At 45.3% G+C, this 23,961-nt stretch overlaps 1 protein-coding gene across 1 annotated transcript in view; it reads left to right on the forward strand.

Annotated features, from left to right (window-relative positions):
- The first annotated feature begins 3,198 nt into the window (after positions 1–3,198).
- Positions 3,199–23,961, forward strand: part of LOC143109539 (NUAK family SNF1-like kinase 1) — a 28,338-nt gene continuing 7,575 nt past the window's right edge. Inside the window, exons 1-6 of the mRNA XM_076272311.1 lie at positions 3,199–4,406; positions 13,477–13,597; positions 19,389–19,540; positions 21,167–21,232; positions 21,707–21,826; positions 23,087–23,219. Of these exons, the coding sequence (XP_076128426.1) occupies positions 4,128–4,406; positions 13,477–13,597; positions 19,389–19,540; positions 21,167–21,232; positions 21,707–21,826; positions 23,087–23,219 (871 nt within the window). The 5' untranslated portion in view covers positions 3,199–4,127. The remainder of the gene's footprint in view (positions 4,407–13,476; positions 13,598–19,388; positions 19,541–21,166; positions 21,233–21,706; positions 21,827–23,086; positions 23,220–23,961) is intronic.

Raw genomic sequence — 23,961 nt, forward strand, 5'->3', positions numbered from 1 at the left:
CGCAAGTCGCAAGATCCAAAGAGGACCCAGATAAAACTCCGCCAGTCACAGGAGTTAAAACTGAGTCAGCCCACCAGACACAAGGCTAACCAAGAGGGCCAGGGTTCTATTACAGGTACTGTACTAGGTTAGCAAGTCTTTTAGTCGTAGACATTGTAATCTACCATTTTGTTTTATTTTATTAATACCGAAGTACAAAAAGATGCACCTGTGCTATTACATGAGCTGTGAACAACATCTGTTTGAATTTCAATCAGCTTCATTAATGTAATTCAATATGCATCTGCATATAAAAAGAAAGACTTTTGAATGTTTTCATTTATATTAAAGTCAGCTGATGTGATCTGAAACCCATATGATATGAACCATCTCTTGAATGTGCCAGAGAGGGAGAGATCACTCACTTTCCACATATAACCTGTTTAGGCCTGCAGCTGGCATTCAATGCTGTTTTCCATGTCAGGGGCATTTGGTTCACCCACACTATTTGTAATTTAAGATGATGCTCCTGTGACATAGTGTGCATAGATATTTTTATGATGAGACTCAGTCCTTGGAAGTCCACATTTAAACAAACCCTGGCCTTTTCTGTGCCCTGCTTAAGTATCACAATCCATCTTCAGGCACATTCTGAAAAGCACTTGGCAGTTTTGTACTTGTCTTTGTACTTTGTATTTTACCTTAAACAGACATGTTTTATTTTTAAGAATTTCTTGGGGCAGAAGAGATGCTGCCAGCTCCTCAGAATCAGATACCATCTCTCATGTTGTTTTATTCTGTGGTGCATCTATATTAAGATTTTGATAGTTGTGCAGATCTTGAAATACTTGTAGAGTAGATTCAGCCAGATGTCTCTAGGCAACTGAATACCTGAGTTTTCCAGGAAATCATAGTTCAAAGCTTAGGAGTTATGTTTATCTAACGATTTTATGACACAGTTATGCACACAGGAAAAAATATGCATGTTTTTCCTTATGATAGTTTCATAACTTTTGTTGCAGGCTATTTTGAAGAACTAAGAAAGATGTATTGTCTTGTTCAGAAGGGAAGATTTTTCCATTGGATTTATGGAAATTAATGTACATATTTTGGTGGGTAGCATTGCCAGCTGTGTACCAGGGTGGAAAGGAAACGGACAGGAACTTTTATGCTTTCAAATATTTATTTTCCAGAAGATTCAGACATAGTATATCAGAGACACTAGGATATTATTGAATTTTATTGTGTTTAGGCTCTCACAAATACAACTGCTCGGCAATTTGCAAAGTGATGCTGACCAAAACAGGCCTAACATGCAAATAGTAGATAATCTCCAGGGAGACAGTTGAGTCCAGGCAAGGTGACATCACTGTCCGTCCATGTAACTGTCGCGTTTTTTTCTAGGTGCTTCCCAAAGTCCCCCTGTTAGAACTTTCTGGCCTCTGCTGAGGTTGGATAGCTGGAGGTCCACCCTGACAAAAATAGGGATGGAAGCCATAACTCACTAACACAGGGGCCTGCTGGAAAGGTGCTAATCATCTTGGCATTGCACAGTATACACACAGAGCCAAATGTATGGGGGAGTGCCAAATTTAGAGCTGCATAGTCATTAGGTCACAGAGTCGATAGGGGTTACATCAAAAGATGCAAGCTCATAAAACATTAATAGAATGTTCAGAGACATGTCAGCAGACATAGATATACATCACATACTGTATAATATGCCCGCGGCAACTATCGTCCAGGCTTGAACATTGGGAGACATGTTGAAGCTCATGTTAGACTTAGTGCACCCTTTATGGATAGAGCATGCAGCAATCCAGCTACAACATGTTTGCTGTCTGCTGCAGCGACATGTAGCCCATGCCCTATCACTGACCGCCCTCAAAATAAGTCATACGGGTCAAGTGATGATGTGTGGGGAAAACAAATGGTATGATTGTTCAAAAGTCATGTAGAGTTTAAACTGTTATAATGACGACTATGCTTGTGGGCCACTAGGGTTACTTTTCAGATCAAATGTATGATTGCTAATCACATTTGTTCTCCACTGTGGTCTACAACTCAAGGCACCTCTGACGGACAGAATCTCAAATCATTGATTGCATGCTGATTGCAGATGTTTACTCCAACTAGAAAAAATACATTGCAGAAGTCCTGCCCTTGGATGATCTTGGCTGTCATCTGCAGACGAGTTTGGCAGAGAACCACTGCAGGCCCCGTACATGCCACTAGGAGGCAGTAGATCACATAAGATTTTTGTTTTCTTGCCAGGGTGCAAATAAGGCCAAGCATTGTCCCAGATGCAAATATCCAGGATACTCTGTTGCTATTTCAGTGTGCATGATTCTCTATTGAATACAAAAACACAAAATCACTGCATTCCTACTGCTATCAAGATCAAACAGGACTGGTATGCACTAATCGGATTCTGTTTGACATAAACTTCCTCTCTCCAATCAGAGGATGAATTACTCTACCGAACCAAAACAGGAGCAGACAAAGCAAAACAAAAGCTGACTCTCAGAAACAAGCATGCCCAGGGCATCTCCAGGACAGGTCATGTTTTATAATGTCTAGAAGCACTTCAGAATCACTATGGGAAGATCATAGTGTAGCCTACACACAGAGTTATTAGATCCAGTCAGGGAAACAAAGTAGACCCTATTCTACTTTCCGTGCTGTGGATGAGTTAATGTGCACATGAATCACTTTTTGATTTTGGCATTACCTGTAATGATGCATTCATTGTATCAAAGACTGCATTAAACACTATAACATTACATACACAAACAATATACATTTACTCATACATTTACTCAATTGTTAAGGCTACCATATGATGAGTGGACTAAAGGACAAATTGACAAATTTGACAAATTGAAAGATTTCAAAACAACAGGATTCACACTCCTTGCAAAAGTGCAAACTGTGTGTGTTGTCTACCCTAGGCTGCACAAGCTGGTTTATGCATATTATGACACAGGCTAGAATAGCCATACTGAATGAGTGAAGAATGAAGTGTTGTGGGACTGCACGAGTTGCTTTGTGATCTTTTCTTTCACATGCAGTCTGTTTTTTTTAACCCGCCTTTGTTACCTCTGTCCTGTTATCTTGAGCCGCAGTCCAAAAATCAGCGAGCGAGCCAGACAGGGAGTACAAAGGGAAAGAGAGAAGGATTTTAAACTCCGCCTCCGCCTCGACCATCTCACATTCTTCATACTCTCTTTTCTAGATTACAGAGGACGGAGGAAAGAGAGACGAACAGGGCACGCGAGAAGGCGAGTAGGATGAACATGGCAATACCCAGAACGTCTGAGCGCTTTCAATCCGATCACAACACGCGTCTGACATCGATTTGGGCATGGATCACTCGCAGCAGAGACAGAGTCCAGATGACTGACGTTACACCTAGGCTTTGGACAAAATGAGGGTCATCTACATCCAGAACGCCGGCTTCGTCGCTGCTTTCTCGGGAGGCAATGACGGTTGAGGTTTTTAGCTGTGACTTTGAGATATTGACTGTATTTCACGGTACATTATTATAGGATATGCAGCGCCCTTATTAAAAAAAAAAGAAAACTGGCAGATCATGCCAGTTCACGCAAAACGAAAGAGAAAGATAGCTCGATGTAATATGTGTTGAGAATTGATGTATTGTTTCGAATGACAATAGCGAGAGGTGCTGTAAGTGGCATAGGCTACCTACCTGAAAGGAATTTGTTTAACATCAAACGTAGGCTAAATGGTGCCACTGGCAACATCGAGTCGCATTCTTGGTTTTTGTCATTGCTAGCTACTTAAAATTAGACACTTATAATATGCAATGTAAAATATATTTGACCGGTCAGTTTATAGCCAACTCATGAAATATACGTTCACTTTATAATGGTATAGACTATTTAATTCATTAATTAGTCGAGTCATTTTTTAATTGTGATAGCCGGCTATGTAGATTAGACTCCTTGGCTAATAGATATAACAAATGCGAGTGATCCATAGACAATCTTAGAGTTAGATGTTAATTATAATTAATCATTTCCTTGGTTATTTATTTATTTATTAAGACTATTACTAGGCCTCTTAGTATTATATTATCGATATTTGCCTATAACGTTGGGGAAGAATTAGTATTAGCTTTCCTGAAAATGGAATCAGGTTGTGCATCACCTCGAAGCGTCTCTCGCACTGAGGCTGAACCTGTTCGGTCCTCAATGGCGAAAACCGGAGGGGACGAATCGCCTGCAACATCACCTGCCGGCCACCCGGTGCCAGAAACACCCACGGGTGACGGCAGGAGAAGTTCGGGCGTCAAGAAGCATCACCACAAACACAACCTGAAACATCGTTACGAGTTGCTGGAGACTCTGGGAAGAGGGACATATGGCAAGGTGAAGAAAGCCATTGAAAGACACTCCGGGCGAGAGGTAAGAGAATTCTCAGTCATTGGGCTACAAATAATTAAACAGAACAGTGTCTTTCCAGGGCAATTGATTTTCAGAAATCAATATAGCACCTTATCAGATGTCTCCCTGAGTGCTGTGCTGAAATAGAGCTCCTCTCTTGTTGGGGTTCCCTCTTATGTGCACTGCTCCCTTGGGGCCGCTGGAATGCCGACAACACGCGCTCTATCCCCAGTAAGCCAACATTCATGGCGCTATTGATACCGCTTTATGACCGAATGACATGCACGACTGAAAAAGGTCAATGAATCTCCAAGGTGGACTACAAATAGGGCCATAAATTTGCAACTGCTAATACCACATGTCTGCTACCTTTGGAGACGGTGATGATTTACAGCCGTGTGTAACCTTATAAAGCAGCACACTATGTACAACTCTATACCAATCTGGTGTGTCATGCAGAGATATGGTTTGGGATTTGTTCTCAGTGGCTAGTCTGGATCTGTCAGCGGCTGGATTGAGTGATGGTTAGGGTTTGGTAGGACTCACACTTCACATATAGCACCTGTTGGGCCATTCAATCACTAATGCATTTCAGAGAGAATCGTGCCTGGGTCCAACTTTGTTATTTTGTTGACCTTCCTCTGCAGCTGTGTAATTGGTCCAGACAGCCCACCACTCTACCTTTAGCTGCAGTGAAAGTATTCCCACGTGCGGCAGAATTTGACCCCTGCACCCAGTCTGGCAGCGGGAGGAGAACTTTCCATGTGTGACATATGCCAGGGGAAGGCTCAGCTGACGGCTGACGTCCTCTGTGGTGTTCAGCTTGAACACTCCCATGTCTGTCAGCTTGAACACTCTCATGTCTGTCAGCTTGAACACTCCCATGACCTCTGGCCTTATTTACTGGGCTTCTGTCCATGATTGGCACAACATTGGATGTGTTCACACCTGGTCTTGTTGCAAAGAGCAAAACAAATATGTATATCATTTTGACATGGCAAAGCCCTGCTTGAGGTCATTCCATCATTATCATACATCACTGCACAGTATAGAAAACCCATCTCTGAAAGCATTAAATCAGCTTTAGATTCATTTGATGGTCATACCACCTCTGTTCTGTCACATTTATACTCCTTTAACACAAACAGTTGAACACACACACACACACACACACACACACACATATATATACACAGTGTTGGGAGGGTTACTTTCAAAACGTATTCCGTTACTGAATACAGAATACATGCCCAAAAATGTAATCTGTAACGTATTCCGTTACGTTACTCAATCTGAGTAACGTATTCTGAATACTTAGATTACTTCCGCATTGAATTGCATTTTATAAGTGTAGGAATGCGGCCATCAAATCCTGCTTAGGCCTACTAAACAGGCCTATTCTGGTGTGTTCTTCTGTTCCAACTGGCTGAAGTGTTAGGCGAATGTAAAGTCAACTAAGCTACCTGATACAACTTTAAAATAGCAAGGTGACCACTAAAACTACTGTACAGCAGGCGACTAGGCTAATTAAAACAAACTAAATAAATAGGCTACTTTAACTTTAGTGCCTGTGAGATTTTTCGGTGGCATCAACCCAGTACAAGTGAGGGGCGCATATGACAGGTGGAACGCAAATGACCTGTAAATGTAAACACTATCTAGGCTACTGTATATCAGTGCTCTCAAAATGAACGTGATTGCGTAATGACAATCAAAAACCGCACGTTAAAATATGCTAGCCTACTCGCAAGAATAATTCTTCAGAGGCTGCACCATATAATTCATTTTAAAACGTAAATGTAGATCTAATTAGAAAAAAAAAATCCATAAAGCTATTTTAAGTTAGAATAAAAAGCTTAGAATGCAGTGCCTATTTTAGAGATTGGTTTAATTGTAGGTCTAAATCAACACGTGAACTAGGCTCTGTTTATTGATTAGCAAACTGTGTAACCGATTGGCCGAAGTAGCCTGAGCTATTAATACTTGGGAAAATATCCTTTGAACAGACATCAGGAACCGCGATCAGTGAGGAGCAGGAGTTACCTCCACTTACTTTACTCCTAATTTGCTGTGCAAACAGTCATTTCAGGGTCTCCGATGACGCGTCCATAATGCGCGCTGGCTGCGTTTTGAGGCTAGTGCAAGACGGCGGGGCTTGGATTTAAACATGGAAATCATAGATTGCTTTCAGGAGCTTCTGGGAAATGGAGTTGCCTTAATTTATTTAGCGAGTGAATAAACTTATGAAACAGAGAAGTATCGTCATGTAATCCATTGATTTCAACAATGTAACTGTATTCTAAATACCAACTATTTAACTTGTAACTGTATAGGAATACAGTTACTCATAATTTGTATTCTGAATACGTAACGCCGGTACATGTATTCCGTTACTCCCCAACACTGTACACACCGATGCAATGCATACACAAGAATGATGTATTTCAGCACTAAGATATGTAGAGACCCCCTCAGTAAATAAACTCTCACTCCAGCACACATACACATACAACATACACATACACATACAACATACACATACACATACACATACACATAGACATACAATATTAATGGTGGTCTCACTCCAGCCCACATACACATACAATATTAATGGTGGTCTCACCCTCTGGTGCTGTGGTGGTTATGGGGGCATGTAGTATAAGCGGCGTGTCTCTATGCCAATATGAATGTTTTATGGGCCATGTTATGATCCTATCACAAGTGAACATCCTCCAGAGGGTCCCACTGTGTTTGGGTCCTGCGCTAAATGTGGGTTTAAAGGACTGTGTTCCATAGCGCTGCTGGTGACGTACACTAAGTGCTTCCTCTCCTCTTGCTTATGTGTACGACGTCAGACTGTTTTGTGTTTCTGGGCGCGGGGCCAGGCCTACGCTCCTATCCATCTTTTTAGCAGCTGGCTGATGGGGAGTGTGGCCATTGGATAAGCCATCTAAAAATACCCCAGCGTTGATTTAGCAAGAGGTGTGTGCACTAATGGAACTTTTTTTGTGTTTGTGATCTTTTAGCGATTAGGATTGGCACGACGTGTAAAGCAAAATGTAGAGTTTTTGGAAGAGGATTGTGTTGGTGGTCCAGAGTGGACCTCTAGCTAGCCATGTGTGTGTCTGCTGTGCTTTGTGCCGCTGAGTAGCCATGTGTGTGTGTGTGCTGGGTGTTGTGCTGCTGAGTAGCCATGTGTGTGTGTGTGCTGGGTGTTGTGCCGCTGAGTAGCCGTGTGTGTGCTGGGTGTTGTGCCGCTGAGGTTTCTGGTGCTGGTGTTGTTGTTGGCTCATAGTGCTCTGTGATAACTATGTCCTGCCAGGGTTTGTTAGTTCAGCAGAAATGACTCACTAATCCCACTGCATTCCTCCACTATCTCAGAGACAGAGCTTTCCTTGAAGTGTCCTATCACCGCAGCAGAGGTAGCAAGCAATCTACTACTACCAGGGAGGGGGTTGGATGGGGGGCAGTGGAGTTTTTATCTCTGACCACTGGTCTAAAACAAGACCATCTTTCCATGGCACATCTACAAGACAACAACAAACAAAATCTCCTCTCCCCTGCTTGTAAACATTTCACATTTAGAATTGCACTTTGAAGATTGCAGCACAAGTTGCTTAGACCGCAGAACTTAACTGGAGCCAGGGAAAGCTGTGACTTTGTAAAAGGGACTGTCACACTGAGGCTTAAGCTGATGATAAATGTTGCATGTGCTGATCCATCGAGTGAGAGTGGAGCACGTAATGGCCTTACATCTCCCGTTACACCAAGGCTTCGACAGCCAAACAGCCTGAGCCGCAGACTGGCTCCACGGTTGGTGCTGTGTGTGCCATGGTCATGACCTTTGACCCCTAGGGACCCAGCAGACCGGGAGCAACGGGAGTGATGGCAGACGAGTGAGACTGTTATGTAACGTCCTGTATTGCTTTCCCGGAGCGGCCAGCTAACGTCCCTACCTGTATTGCTTTCCCGGAGCGGCCAGCTTCCTCTCAGACAGCAGATGAGATGAGCAGATGGAAGTGGCTGGCTGGCGGTGGTGCTTAGGGAGGCCGGGGAGATGACAAGTGTGCTTGCATGCGTGTGTGTGTGTGTGTGTTTGCTGTTTGCGTACACACAGGGACACTAAAAGCTTAGAATGCATCCATGAGGGACCAGAGGGGGCTGTTTCCACAGGGTGCTATTTACGCCTGTGAAAGCTCTCTCCTCACGTACACTTAGTTGTGCATTTAGCGAATAGGCATGAGTATGTGTGCTAGCTGCCCTGTGCACATGAGTGCCTATGTGTCTATGTGGGTATAGGGATGAATAGGCATGAGTATGTGTGCTAGCTGCCCTGTGCACATGGCCTATAGGGATGCTTGAGGAGGAGCATGTGGTGTATGGCCCAAATGAGAAGACTCCAGATCTGAAAAGGTTCTGGTGACAGCAGGGCTGAAAGGGGATAGCAGCACATGAAAAGTCATCAGCAGCAAGAAATGAAAGCTGCAGAGAAAGTTAATATCCTATGAGGGGGGTCTACGTGATGGGTGTGTTCTCTACGTGATGGGCCGATTAGGGTGTGTTCTCTATGTGTTCTCTACGTGATGGGCCGATTAGGGTGTGTTCTCTACGTGATGGGCCGATTAGGGTGTGTTCTCTAGGTGTTCTCTACGTGATGGGCCGATTAAGGTGTGTTCTCTACTTGTTCTCTACATGTTCTCTACGTGATGGGCCGATTAGGGTGTGTTCTCTATGTGTTCTCTACGTGATGGGCCGATTACGGTGTGTTCTCTACATGATGGGCCGATTAGGGTGTGTTCTCTACTTGTTCTCTACATGTTCTCTATGTGATGGGCCGATTAGGGTGTGTTCTCTATGTGTTCTCTACGTGATGGGCCGATTAGGGTGTGTTCTCTACATGATGGGCCGATTAGGGTGTGTTCTCTACTTGTTCTCTACATGTTCTCTATGTGATGGGTCGATTAGGGTGTGTTCTCTACATGTTCTCTACGTGATGGGCCGATTAGGGTGTGTTCTCTATGTGATGGGCCGATTAGGGTGTGTTCTCTACATGTATATATATATAAGTATACACACAGTGAGGGGAAGCACACACTAATCCCGGCGCAGTGAGCTTCCTGCAACAACAGCAGCGCTCGGGGAGCAGTGAGGGGTTAGGTGCCTTGCTCAAGGGCACTTCAGCCGTGCCTACTGGTTCTCTAGGTGATGGGCCGATTAGGGTGTGTTCTCTAGGTGTTCTCTAGGTGATGGGCCGATTAGGGTGTGTTCTCTACATGTTCTCTACGTGTTCTCTACATGTTCTGTATGTGAGTTGGCCAAATGAGTGCACCGCACATAGATCACCTTGAGTCAGATGCAAACATGAGGTTGATATGTGTTGCCAATAATGCTGTCAGTTTTATTGTTGTAGCTTGAGTGTGCCTGTCACCGTGATTGATTGATGGGTGACACGCTGTGCAGGGAGGACTCAGCTCATCTGGTCTTCAGAGATTCACAGCTGGTGCCCCCTTAGGCTGTGGTTGGAAATAAAGAATGCATTTTGTAGCACATACTGTACACACATAAATTGACACACACTCACAGACACACACACAAATTACCATAGATATTCATTCATACCCAGCCACAAAGACTGAACATGGCCAGATGTATGCAAAGGCACACATTCATGTTTCATGTACTGCTTGCATAACCCCTCTCCATGCTGGTAGTGGCTCTCAGCCGTTTTAATGAGCTGGAAGAAGAGAATAGCTGGAGAAGACCTCCACTTCAGACCTCACTGCAGACACACACCTGGGAACAGGAGTGTTTGGGTGGGTGGGGAGAGGGGGCAGGGATGCCATATGCTACATACCCTCCCCACCCCCAGCACATGCTTAAAGACCTTCTGTAGGTGAGACTGAGGCAGCTAGCCAGAGCAGCTGGGGAGCACACAATGCTTCATGCTCAGTGAACCAACCTCACAGACACAAGGGACAAAGGGCAGAGCAAGGATGGGTATCTATGTCAGCTTTCCTTTTGATTGAGTTCTCTTGCTTTTGTCATGCGCGTAGCGCACACATCATTAAGTCCTTGGGGCCAGACAAAGGCTGTCTTACATCGAGTACCTATACCCACAGAGGTGATCTTATTCCATAATACTGGTGCCTTTTAAGGTAGAAACAGTGAAATACAAAAGCAGTGCTGCCAGAGTTAGTTTCAATCACCACAGTTGGGGGACTGTGGGTTCTTGTGCACCGTGATGTATTTGGCAGGGGGTGAATACCTCTGCTGTTTGTAACGTCATGAGGTAATGGAAAACAGTGCAGGTCAGCCCACCAGTAACAAGCAACCTAGCAGGACCTCGGACTCAGCGTGTGGAAAACAAGGTCCCAGTCCAGGTAATCGTGCTTGTGGGTGATTGTGGTTTGGCTTTATAGTATGGATGTGCACCATCATTTCATTGGCACCATTGCAAGCTGTTGGTGTTTGCTTGTTTTGGAGACAACAAAGTCTCCTTCACCATGGCACAGGGAGAGAGCAGTTGCCAAAAGAAGAATGAAGGCAGATTCACACTTTGCTGCAGTTTAATTGCAGATTCACACTTTGCTGCAGTGTAATTGCAGATTCACACTTTGCTGCAGTGTAATTGCAGGGTTGAACTTGCAGGATTGAACTTGCAGTATGGGGGTTTGGAGAGGTACGTATACCCGAAGGGAGTTTTTTAGCATGTCATCTATGCAATAAACCCTTTACTCCCTGATGGGGCAATAAACCCTTTACCCCCTGATGTGGCAAGTTTATTAAGGCAACATGTCAAGTTGCGCACAGTGCCTGTGAAGGAAGAAATATTTTAGAGTCCAGTCGTCTATTTGAGAAAGAGAGAGAGACAAAGAGAGAGGGAGTGTATGAGTCAAAGACCTCACTGTAACCACAATCACACAGCCCCCTCACTCCCATTCCGGGTTGCAGAACTATTTCACCCCACCTTACCATGTCAGAAAAGCTGCACTTTATCTAAAAAAGGCCAGCCAGCACGAGAAAAGGAAACAGTGACCTCTTTAAACACACACACACACACGTCCATCACTTCTCTTCTCCAGTCTGATTTAATGAATCCCTCCGCAGGCCCCTCTCTCGCCACGTCCACTCAGCACCTACAGTAGAGTCCACTCAGTACTACAGTAGAGTCCACTTAGCACTACAGTAGAGTCCACTCAGTAGAGTCCACTCAGCACCTACAGTAGAGTCCACTCAGCACCTACAGTAGAGTCCACTCAGTACTACAGTAGAGTCCACTCAGTACAGCACCTACAGTAGAGTCCACTCAGTAGAGTCCACTCAGCACCTACAGTAGAGTCCACTCAGCACTACAGTAGAGTCCACTCAGTACAGCACCTACAGTAGAGTCCACTCAGCACCTACAGTAGAGTCCACTCAGCACCTACAGTAGAGTCCACTCAGTACTACAGTAGAGTCCACTCAGTACAGCACCTACAGTAGAGTCCACTCAGCACCTACAGTAGAGTCCACTCAGTACAGCACCTACAGTAGAGTCCACTCAGCACTACAGTAGAGTCCACTCAGCACCTACAGTAGAGTCCACTCAGTACTACAGTAGAGTCCACTCACCCAGAGGCCCCTCTGTCCTCCTAATGCCTCACAGTCCTAAAGCAGATACAATGTCCACTGGCTCTGAGTCTCAGCAGGGGGCTCTGAGTCAAGGTAGAGCTCTGTTATGTAATTATGATGCATTTGGGGGAACATATGGAACCACTGCAGCGCAGTCTGACATCACTTACACATGCTTCCCTGAGTTCTATTAAGAAGTATGTCACGCTGGTCACAATTATTTAAGGGGTTCTTTGGGGGCTCAGTCACTCAACAGGAAAATAACTGGTCTGCTCACACAAATGGCTTTTCTTTCTCTCTCCACATAGGCAGCAATGTACCAGTGCACTTTAGTGAATGTTTTTTTATATGCTCAGGTAATGACCTGGGCTGAGCTATTGGTTTTTAGTGCCAGCGTTGGCCTTAGTGCCAAGGTGCTATGAAAATGATTAATGGCAGAGCCTTAAAACAGCATATACCCTACACATATTGCACTTTTAAAAAAGAAAACTTTGTGACTCTGTTAGTATGGACTATGATGTTATGAGTTATGAGACTCTGTTAGTATGGACTATGATGAGGAGACTCTGTTTTCCAGATATGGAAAACTCCTTTTTTTAGTGTTTTCTCAGAGCTGCCTTTTCTTGGCAAGGATTCTGGAGAGAGGGGCTTATGTTTTTAAACCACTTTAGCGCAACACTTGCCATTGCCAAGGAGCCACAGTGGCACGTGGGGGTGAATAGACCATGTGACTTAACTCTGAAGCGTGAGTCACGCCACGGAGGCCATGAAATCCCGGTGACAAAGAGGAAAGCAATCCTCGCCACCCGTCGCATCAGAGGGAGGAGCACAAAGAGAGCTGCCATTAAGGCACCACGTTTTTTTTGTTTTCCAAGCTTGCACCTTCATTTCTCCCAAAAGAGTCTCTTGAAATTACACCCTGGTGGAGGCAAATGACTCCTTTGCGAAGGCTTCTGGCTCGCAGACGTCCTGTCTGTGTTTAGCGGATAACAGCTGTGCAGTGGTCAAAGTACAGTCCTGTGTGGTTCGGGGTTGGAACAGGGTTAGCTGAGGTGGCACAACGTTTGAGAGGTGGTGGGGTCAGAGGCCAAGGGGACGCTGGGCAGAACACTGAGCACAAGAGCTTTTGGGAAATGAGTTACCGCTTTTCATTCAAATCTGATTGAAACACACTGGAGCTTTAGTGTGTGTTTATCCACCATGACAGAACAATAACTACAGTCATTTTACAGTCTGGAGCAATGTTAACTTTCAAACATGAAGAAAGATCTTTTGATGTAGACTTCAACAGCTTTGTTTGTTCCAAGCAAATATCCTTTCTTTCTGAAGTTATTAAATTGTCCTTTTTGTGTACATATTGTAGTTGCTTTGTGTAGGGGGGAAATATTGTTTTGACATCTTTTGAAGCAGACACCTTTGAACCAGCTGTTTTTATCTTCATGAAGCGTAACTGACCTCTGACCTCCCTTATCTCCAGGTGGCCATCAAGTCCATTAGGAAGGAGAAGATCAAAGACGAGCAGGATATGGTGCACATTCGCCGAGAGATAGAGATCATGTCGTCCCTCCGTCATCCACACATCATCTCTATCTATGAAGGTTTGTCTCTTCCACCCATTCATCCCTTGTTCCTCCCTCCCTCCCCCAACTTTCTCCTCCCCTCCTTTTCTGCTTCACTCTCTTCTGTCTCCTTGAGACAAGCACTGGACTGAAAATCCTCTCAAAAGAAGATGTCACTGTGGGATCTCGTCCACAGCCTGAACATGTTATGCTGGGGTGCTCCTCCATCTTGGCCAAGTGTCGGTGTGTGCGTTTGAGGGTGTTGCATGGGGGGGTGTTTGAGCTTTGCTGTTCCCCACATCTGAGGGGTCTCTTCCTCTACTTCTATTCGCTCTGCCTTTTGCTTTCTTCTTTTTTCATTCCTTCCTTCCCCTTGCCCATCCATCCTCTTGATCTCACTGCCAGACATCTGCTGGTGTTTACAGTTCTGCAGCTGCTAGCCAGCCCTGGCCATGAGACAGTGGGCTAGCCTCTCTCTCTCTCTCTCTCTCTCTCTCTCTCTCTCAGCCGTCTGACTCTTCCACACAGCTCAACAACAGCATGCTCCTCACAGCAACAGAGGCCTGCAGCCAGCATGCAGACTAGCAACAAAAAATACACATCCAACAAATAAAACTGCTGACATGATGAAGTCAGCATTTTCAAAAATGGCATGTTTTTGTGCGTACGTCTTGCGTGGGCGTGCCTGCATGGGTGCAAGTGTCTGCGCTTGTAAATGCATGATGACTTGATGCATCATCAGCAGTCCAACTGTACCCAAAACCATTTTAAAAGCTCTTTCGCACGGGAAAACATGGTCTAACACCATACAGGGGTGTCCTCCACATGGTCTAACACCATACAGGGGTGTCCTCCAAGCTGCTGCTCCACAGAGAATGGAAGTGCAATGCAACTATCCAAGGCAAGGATGTGAAATAGGAGCCTGTAATCAGGGCCCTCTGGCTGGAAGGCTGCCCTACGGCTCTGCCTCCCAGTGGAACACTTTTTCCCTTTGTGCCACGTCAGGGCTGGCACGATGCAAATTAGCTGACAGCGCTCTCGCTCGCCCGCTCACTTAGCGCCGCTCTCGCAAAGAAGTCGTCGGCCTCTGATTTTATTAATCCCCGAGTGTTTTTGAAGAGCGGCCATATTCACCACTGCGGAGTGTCATAAGTCAGCGAGTGTTGTGGTTGGCTCGGTCTGCGAGTCTGAGAGAATGATTAGGAGAACAACCCCCACTAAATGAGGCCTTGGAGTCAGTCGCTGCTCCTATAGGAACAAGTTCATTGTCTGCCTCCGATGCCAATGCCACAGACTTTCTCTCCCCCTCTCCCTCTCTCTCCCTCTCTCTGTCTCTCTCTCTGAGGCTGCCTGGTTTCTGGTGTGTCTGTTAAATAGTGTTTACTGTTGTGTGCTGGCACTCCCCCAGAATATCGTTGGAAACGTAGAGACAGAAATGTGTATCCGGCAACACCCGTGTCAACATTTAACTACTTGTGCGAGGCAAAGTGGAACCAGATGTGAGCACGGATTGATTTCGCCATGCGCATTCTGCATCCATCAGCATGTTGCAGGCATTTCAGCTCATTTGCCTTGTCGCCAGCAGGATAATTCATAACCCTGTAACCTCATTTTGAGATTGATTTGCATTGCAGTTTACACCCCAAACTCTTAAAGCTGTAACCCCAAACAAGTGGACATAGATAAAAAACAAAAACTTGACTGACTTCATAAGTATCACCCAGACAACAAGGCTTGCTTCACGATGCAGATAAATCCTGTCCCAAATGAAACCTTACATTTAGGACATTTGAGCTGTATTAGGGTAGGTTGCTATGTTCTCTGAAGATTACCATAATGATTAGGGTGATCATGCATTTATGGGTCAGCAGTCATGCTCTATTGATTCACAAGAAAGTAATTACAACATGGATTAAAGACAATTTAAATAGAAGAAAGAGTGAGGGCATTGTAAGCTGAAGTGTGCTGTAAAGCCCCGTCACAAAGCAGCACAGGGGCACAGTGTAGTGAGTGGCATCCAGACAATAGGTGGTAATTACCAGGCTCCTAAGAAAAGCCTCCAGAACAAAAGCTCAGGGCGGGGGGGGGGGGGGGGGAAGGGGGGAAGTGGGGAGGGTAGTGTCCAACCGGCTGTGTCTAATGGTGCTTATGTAAGCCAGGTAATTATCCCATTGAGAGTGATCCCAGGGGGTCACGGGGGTTCAACGCTAATGAGTGGCCGTGGTGGGTGGTGAGCGGCACCCCTCTCTGCCAGTCGCACGGGGTCACGGTGGCACGGGAGACAGCACTCGCTTTTTGCAGGCGCATTCAGGCCAGAATCCTCGACTCGGCGAAGTCAGAGATGATGATGGTCAGTGTGGGTCGTTTTTTCCTCTGTCTATGCTGTAGTGAGGTGGGTTAGCATGCTAGGCTGTCTATGCTGTAGTGAGGTGGGTTAGCATGCTAGGCTGTCTAATCTATGCTATAGTGAGGTGGGTTAGCATGCTAGGCTGTCTATGCTGTAGTGAGGTGGGTTAGCATGCTAGGCTGTCTATGCTGTAGTGAGGTGGGTTAGCATGCTAGGCTGTCTTATCTATGCTGTAGTGAGGTGGGTTAGCATGCTAGGCTGTCTATGCTGTAGTGAGGTGGGTGTGAGGTGGGTTAGCATGCTAGGTTGTCTATGCTGTAGTGAGGTGGGTTAGCATGCTAGGCTGTCTATGCTGTAGTGAGGTTGGTTAGCAGATAGATAGATAGATAGATAGATAGATAGATATATAGATACTTTATTGATCCCTAGGGGAAATTCAAGCATGCTAGTTAGCAAGACTGAGACCAGTGGCCCAGGTGAAAGGGGCAGTAGAATAGGGACAGCGCTTGGACAGGGCGATCCATGGCGGAAATATGCCTCTACACCCTACCCTGCTGGACCCTGCTGCACCCTGCTGGACCCTGCTCATCCTCACATGTCTCAGTTGCTCTGCCCTGCTCCACTGGGTAATGGGCTCTGCTGGGTAATGGGCTCCACTGGGTAATGGACTCTGCTGGCTAATGGGCTCCACTGGGTAATGGACTCTGCTGGCTAATGGGCTCCACTGGGTAATGGGCTCTGCTGGGTAATGGACTCTGCTGGCTAATGGGCTCCACTGGGTAATGGGCTCTGCTGGGTAATGGGCTCCACTGGGTAATGGGCTCTGCTGGGTAATGGGCTCCACTGGGTAATGGGCTCTGCCCTGCTCCACTGGGTAATGGGCTCTGCTGGGTAATGGGCTCTGCTGAGTAATGGGCTCTGCTGGGTAGTGGGCTCTGCTGGGTAACCCAACCAGTCACAGAGTCACAGAGCCCTTGCCTCTACATGACGAAAGGCTCCAGATGTGAAAGAGTGCTGGGATAGGCAGTAAGGGCAGACGGCCCAAACTAGTTAAAGAAGATATCCAAAATATCAGGGGGGAAGTACACAGAGTGCCGTGCTGATTGTGCCCCCCCCCCCCACGTCCGCCTCACGGGACCTTCCTTGTGAAAAGGTGCTTAGCGTGGAGGTCAGGAATGTGAGAGAGAGACGGCTGCCATGTCCTTTTGACACGATGAGCAGCCACTGATTTACTGTCCTGGGAAACAGATGTGCTCCTTTCCAGATTCAGACACCCCCACACACACACACACACACACTTCTCCTGCTCACTCTACTCCCTCCTGGACAAGAGGGTCCAGCACATACTGTAGCACACTCCTGGGCAAGAGGGTCCGACTCCTTGCAGCGTAGTTAGAGCCCCGCGGCAAACACGTGAGGTGGGCCGCTGATGTCATGGCCAGAGAAGCACGGCCTGCTGCAAGCCTGACAGACGCACTCTCCCAGAGTGAGCAGGGTGGGGCGCTCCATAAAAGGAGATTTGTGCTTTACACGTGGTTTACATTAGCATGCTGAGCCAATTTGCCTGGAATTGAAATTGTATGGCATATGAAACAATATGGATGAGGCTGTTTGTGTGAAAAGGTCACTTGGCAGTGCTGTTATATTAGAGATTAGGCTCCAACGCATGTTCCCCAATATACAATATAATATAATATAATATAATATAATATGCCCTTTTAACTAAAAACGGTTTGTTACCCCACTGCCTTATGTTTGTGAGTTAACTTGACAATAAAATACATTTTTAATCAACTTCCCTTACTTAGACAAATCAACAAAAGTTTACATAAACTCTTGTTGTGTCAAAAAAAGTATGTAAGTTAACTTGATTAATTTACATGTTGTTTCAAAATAGGATCATTCATTGAAATAAATTTGTTGACTTGAACCAATTACCGGAAGAAGTTTGTTCCCAATCAATCCTTACTTAAATTTCATCATAAAATAAAATACATAACTAAGAGACACTGACACTAAAGGCTATACTGCTGTTGTCATGTTATCGTGTAATTATTTGTTGGTGCCACAAACCATCAAGTGAATGACCATCCACAACAGCTTAATCAGGTGCCTATGGCATAAAGTACTTAATCAGCTACATAGGGCATAAAGTACTTAATCAGGTGCCTATGGCATAAAGTACTTAATCAGCTACATAGGGCATAAAGTACTTAATCAGCTACATAGGGCATAAAGTACTTAATCAGCTACATAGGGAATAAAGTACTTAATCAGCTACATAGGGCATAAAGTACTTAATCAGCTACATAGGGCATAAAGTACTTAATCAGCTACATAGGGAATAAAGTACTTAATCAGGTGCCTATGGCATAAAGTACTTAATCAGCTACATAGGGCATGAAGTACTTAATCAGCTACATAGGGCATAAAGTACTTCATCAGCTACATAGGGAATAAAGTTGTGCGGTGTTGACGTTGTGAATATAAACTTCCTTTTTACAACTATATCAGTCCAGTTGCTACAGCTTTTATATCTATTGTATTCATTGTAAACATATAAGGTCCAAGAACCTTCACCTTATAAGGTAAAGATCAACTCCAATTGAGAAAGTAGTCAATTCTGCATTGAACCCAGAAGGGAAGTATGTCTACTCTTTAAAATATTCTATATGTTTCAATAATGGTTTTCTCCTCATTGGTAATCCTGACAATACTCTGAAAATCTCTAACACAGTAATTTTGCTCATCAGTTGTTCTACCTCATACAAATCCAAAAAAGCCACAATAAACAGTAATGAGAAACAAGAAAGTATCATTTACCCATAATCCCTAACTGTTGTAGTTAGGACCATAACTTACAATTTTAAGTTCAGCCCACATATTATTGAGTTGACTTCAAAACCAAAGTTGAAACACTGTTAACTCATGAAACTTAGTTGAAATGGCATTACCGTAAAACTTCAAATTATTATTAAAGTATTTATTATTATTTGGAGTTTTACGGTACTTATTTTTAAGTTGAAGTAAGGAAAGACTTTACTATGACTCCTTTTTTACAGTGAAGAGACGCAAGCCAGACTCACGTGAAATAACATGCTTTATAGAAATAACTACAAATACTATTTTGTATGAACTGTGGCACTAGTTTGCGGGGAGAATAACACATATTTCACATATAGCTGAATCATAGTCAGCTGACAAAAGAATAGAAGTTAAGATAACACCAAGGGCAAATCATTTCTTACAGTAGGGTCATGGGCACGTACATGTGTTTCACATGAACCATATTAACCCTGGAGTAATTGGCCCAGGAGCTATTGTTTTGGGCTTTTTATTACGCAGAAGACACCAACTAACCTTTCTCCTTGTGTTGTCTCCTAAAGTACAAAGCTATGCTCATACCTAACCTTTCTCCTTGTGTTGCCTCCTAAAGTACAAAGCTGTGCTCATACTTGGTCCTCTGTTCTTCTGTCTCTACAGTGTTTGAGAACAAGGACAAGATTGTAATCGTGATGGAGTACGCCAGCAAAGGCGAGCTGTACGACTACATCAGTGAGCGACGCAGGCTAAGTGAGCGGGAGACTCGACACTTCTTTCGACAGATCGTCTCTGCCGTGCACTATTGTCACAAGGTAAACCTGCCCTCAGCTCTCCAGCTACCTGTGCAAACCAACATAAAACGAGACTTTTCCCAAGAATTCACTATGCAGGGGACAAGTGAAAGAGAAAAAAAGTGCCTGTTTTTGCACAGAAAAAGACCTTACACTAAGCAATCCATTATGGAAGCCAGAGCTTATTAAAAAGGTAGGGGAAAAGGGGAACATCAAAGGCTCTTTCCCCGTGTTTATGACAGACCATCAACCATTCCTGTCTCACTGGGTCCACCCAAGGGTTCACCCCAGGCCCTGTGGGTCTGCCTTCATTGCAAACTGCGCAGTTATTAAATAAAGCCCAGCGACGACGTCAGCTCTATAAGTATGTTATTCTTGGCCCCTTCCTGATTTGGGAGGAATCTCCATGTGACAGAATGATGAATAACAGCCCTGCATTGTCGATAGCCCATCGGACTGCTTACCATTGCTGTCTGTCATGTAGTAAGCTTAGCTATTACAGCATAGGGACGCCACATAGGCAAGAGAATGAAGACACTACACAAAAACAGCTAACTACAGCGAGTGTTTCATCTCCAAGCAATTGACCCCCCCCCCCCTCACTCTGCTCCGTGATTGGTTAGCTCTGTTCATCATTTCTTGGCTCCATCCAGCCTTGTAAAAACCCCTCCTCAGTCACACACAAACATACATACACAAACATATACACACACACACACACATACACACATAGACACTAACACACACACACACCTTTGCTAGCTGTGCTTCTTGTGCCTGCTCTGGTGAGAGTCCTTCCCAATGCACCATTGTCATCTTCCCTACAGCTGGGGGAGAGGGTGATGTCATGGTGATGTCATCCCCGGCTGGGAGAGCTCCAGACATCGTGGTGCACAGAGGATGAGTCACTGTACGCAACAGTGCTGGTGGTGTGCTCTGTGTGCATGTGTGTGTGTGTGTGCCTGTGTGGGGGTGTGTAGAGAGAGGTGGAGGGGGAGGGGGGTCGCTGGGTGGGGTACGTATGACAAGAGGGAGGAGCGAAAGCAAAGCGGTGTCAATTGGCTGTCCGTGTGCTCCAGTGAATCGCGTGTAAACATGTGTTCTCTCTCACGGCCAGCCGGTTAAAGCGCGTGGTGTGTAGCCACAGCCATAACGAGCGCGCTCTATTCCCCGTGCCAAACGAGCTCGCTCTATTGCCCGTGCCAAACGAGCTCGCTCTATTCCCTGTGCCAAACGAGCGCGCTCTATTGCCCGTGCCAAACGAGCGCGCTCTATTGCCCGTGCCAAACGAGCGCGCTCTATTCCCCGTGCCAAATGACTGCATTTCCGTCGCTGTGCCCCACATGTTAATGGTTTCAAACAACACAAGTTATTTCCTTAATGCAGAGCTGTAGTGAGGACCTCATTTACACTATTTCATAATTACAGGGTCTGCTTTAGATGGCAGATGTTGGGTTGCACAGAGATACCTTTCAACATCACAAAGAGATACAGCTGAAATGTCATGGTTTCCCGACTTGTACAGCAATAATAAACCAATTTGTCTGTTTTGAGTGTGTTTTTGCAACTTGACATTAAGTATGTGAAGCAAATCTTGCGGTCATGTCCACTAACAAAATGTTATTATTTCCTTATGCTTTTTTTCAGAATGGAGTGGTGCACAGGGATCTGAAACTGGAAAACGTGCTACTAGATGAAAACTGTAACATCAAAGTAAGCATGACTCTCCCCGTTTCCTCTTTGCTATAACTCATTGCTGGCTTGCTAAACGGCACTCCGGCCAACCGGACAATGCCACCCTGACCTTTGACCTGTCCTCACCCGCCTCAGTGTTTGGTCTGGGGAGGAGTCTCTGGATCTAGCGGTACAGGAAGATAAGGGCAGGGGTGGGGCGCCCACAGCTCAGAATGACAGGAACTGGTGGTGGCCGTGGGTCACTTGGCCCTCCTCATGATTCATAAACTGGGAGGACAACCATGAGACCATATCTTTGATTACTTAGCCTACTGAGCAAGACTGTCTGGAGTTGCAGTACATCATGTGCTGTGTGTCTGGGGGAATAGCCAGCTCCGCGGGAGAGCTAGACTGTGACACCAATGGGTGTGTGGAAGACCAGTAAATGTAGTCTTGATTGCTGAACTATACTAATGTGCTGTATGTGTGTGTGTGTGTGTTCTCTCTCAACAGATTGCTGATTTCGGCCTTTCCAACTTATATCACAAGGACAAGCTCCTGCAGACATTCTGTGGGAGCCCCCTGTATGCTTCGCCGGAGATAGTCAACGGGAGGCCCTATCGTGGCCCAGAGGTCAGACATCCCTACTAACCCTGACTGATTCAGAAGTGAAGCCCTAAGGAAAGAGAGAGAGAGAGGGAGAGACAGAAGAAAGAGAGAGAGAGAATAGTTCTAATCTCCAGGACCTTCCCCCATGGAGGTTCCTCAGTGATGAAACAGAGAGTTACTGAAGCGTCAGTGTTAGGCCTTTAAAGGGATTAGCCCTCGGCAGACCCCCACAATCCCACCCAAAACAGCCCTAGATTCTCCACCACTGCCCGCAGATGGTGTCGGCCCTGCAGACCCTTTGGAGACTTCATGGTTGTTGTGCTCTGGACGTGTGTCCTTACAAAAGCATCTAAATGAGTTACACAAGTATGTACTTTATTGCCAGAACCTGTGGTCCTCTTGAAAGTTCCACTGGTTAGGCCAGGACCCAGAAAGAACCTAGCTTTATACAAGTCCTCTGCTGATTAAAAAGCAATCTCAAGGCGTTGCCAAATTATAGCAGTTGTATACTTTAAAACAAGTGTAATTCCTATTTTAGACCCAAGCCGAACCTTTAAATTTCCTATAATTTGCTGTAATTTACTTCTGGGTACAAAAAACAGCAACGAGATCAAAATCACAATGTCAAAAACTCCAATGGGGAAAAGCCGCAAATTATAGCCAACCCCTGGAAATGAAAACAGAGCACAATGGCGCTCCCTCAGTCGCTCCGAATAGACAGGAAGTGCACCGATCCGAAAGGAAGTCCAATCACACCGGGCCACTATCTGATTTCCTGAGTCCTGACACCCACCAGACTTGGCGACATTCCCTGAAGCAGACTTGGCGAACATTCCCCAAAGCGAGCTGCCCCACTCTGACCCCCTCTAATCAGCACCTGTCAAGGTGTTGAGGCATTTCCAGACCTCGATTGTCAGCCATCAGTGCTGGTCTCGTTCCATCACGTCAGTAAGACTTACGTAACTTGCCCTATACGTGTTTAGAGAAACTTGTTGCATAATGTCTGGATGTGAAACAGAAGGTTAAGTCTAATTAGTTAGGGTTGTTTATCAGCCCATAGATTTCAAAAGCGCCGCAGTTAGCCGATCTGCTTTTATTATGAGGTAATAACTAGGACACAATGGGCAGTGAGTCTGTTCTGTTAAACAGTGACCATCACAGTATTGCAGAGGCTCAGATTATACAATTCTAGAGTCAGTAAAGCTCAGGCCTCAATAACATTATTGATTGATGTTTTTGTGAAAGCACTAATCAAGTTTGGCTAATGTCCACTATTCTCGTCAGGTGGACAGCTGGGCACTGGGTGTGCTGCTGTACACTCTGGTCTATGGGACAATGCCGTTTGATGGAGGAGATCACAGAAACTTGATTCGCCAAATAAGCAGCGGGGAATACAGGGAGCCCACTCAGTCTTCAGGTGAGACATCCTGATAACACTCCATTAAATAGACCACTCAGTCTTCAGGTGAGACATCCTGATAACACTCCATTAAATAGCCTTCAGGTGAGACATGCTCCTCCTGATAACACTCCATTAAATAGACCACTCAGTCTTCAGGTGAGACATGCTCCTCCTGATAACACTCCATTAAATAGACCACTCAGTCTTCAGGTGAGACATCCTGATAACACTCCATTAAATAGACCACTCAGTCTTCAGGTGAGACATCCTGATAACACTCCATTAAATAGACCACTCAGTCTTCAGGTGAGACATGCTCCTCCTGATAACACTCCATTAAATAGTCTTCAGGTGAGACATGCTCCTCCTGATAACACTCCATTAAATAGTCTTCAGGTGAGACATCCTGATAACACTCCATTAAATAGACCACTCAGTCTTCAGGTGAGACATCCTGATAACACTCCATTAAATAGCCTTCAGGTGAGACATGCTGATAACACTCCATTAAATAGACCACTCAGTCTTCAGGTGAGACATCCTGATAACACTCCATTAAATAGTCTTCAGGTGAGACATGCTCCTCCTGATAACACTCCATTAAATAGACCACTCAGTCTTCAGGTGAGACATGCTCCTCCTGATAACACTCCATTAAATAGACCACTCAGTCTTCAGGTGAGACATGCTGATAACACTCCATTAAATATACCACTCAGTCTTCAGGTGAGACATGCTCCTCCTGATAACACTCCAT

Source organism: Alosa pseudoharengus, unplaced genomic scaffold (genome assembly GCF_046254945.1).
Source record: "Alosa pseudoharengus isolate Yale_2024_CS ecotype anadromous, Long Island Sound unplaced genomic scaffold, YU_APseudo_1.1 YU_APseudo_1.1_scf_10, whole genome shotgun sequence".
NCBI lineage: Eukaryota > Metazoa > Chordata > Actinopteri > Clupeiformes > Clupeidae > Alosa > Alosa pseudoharengus.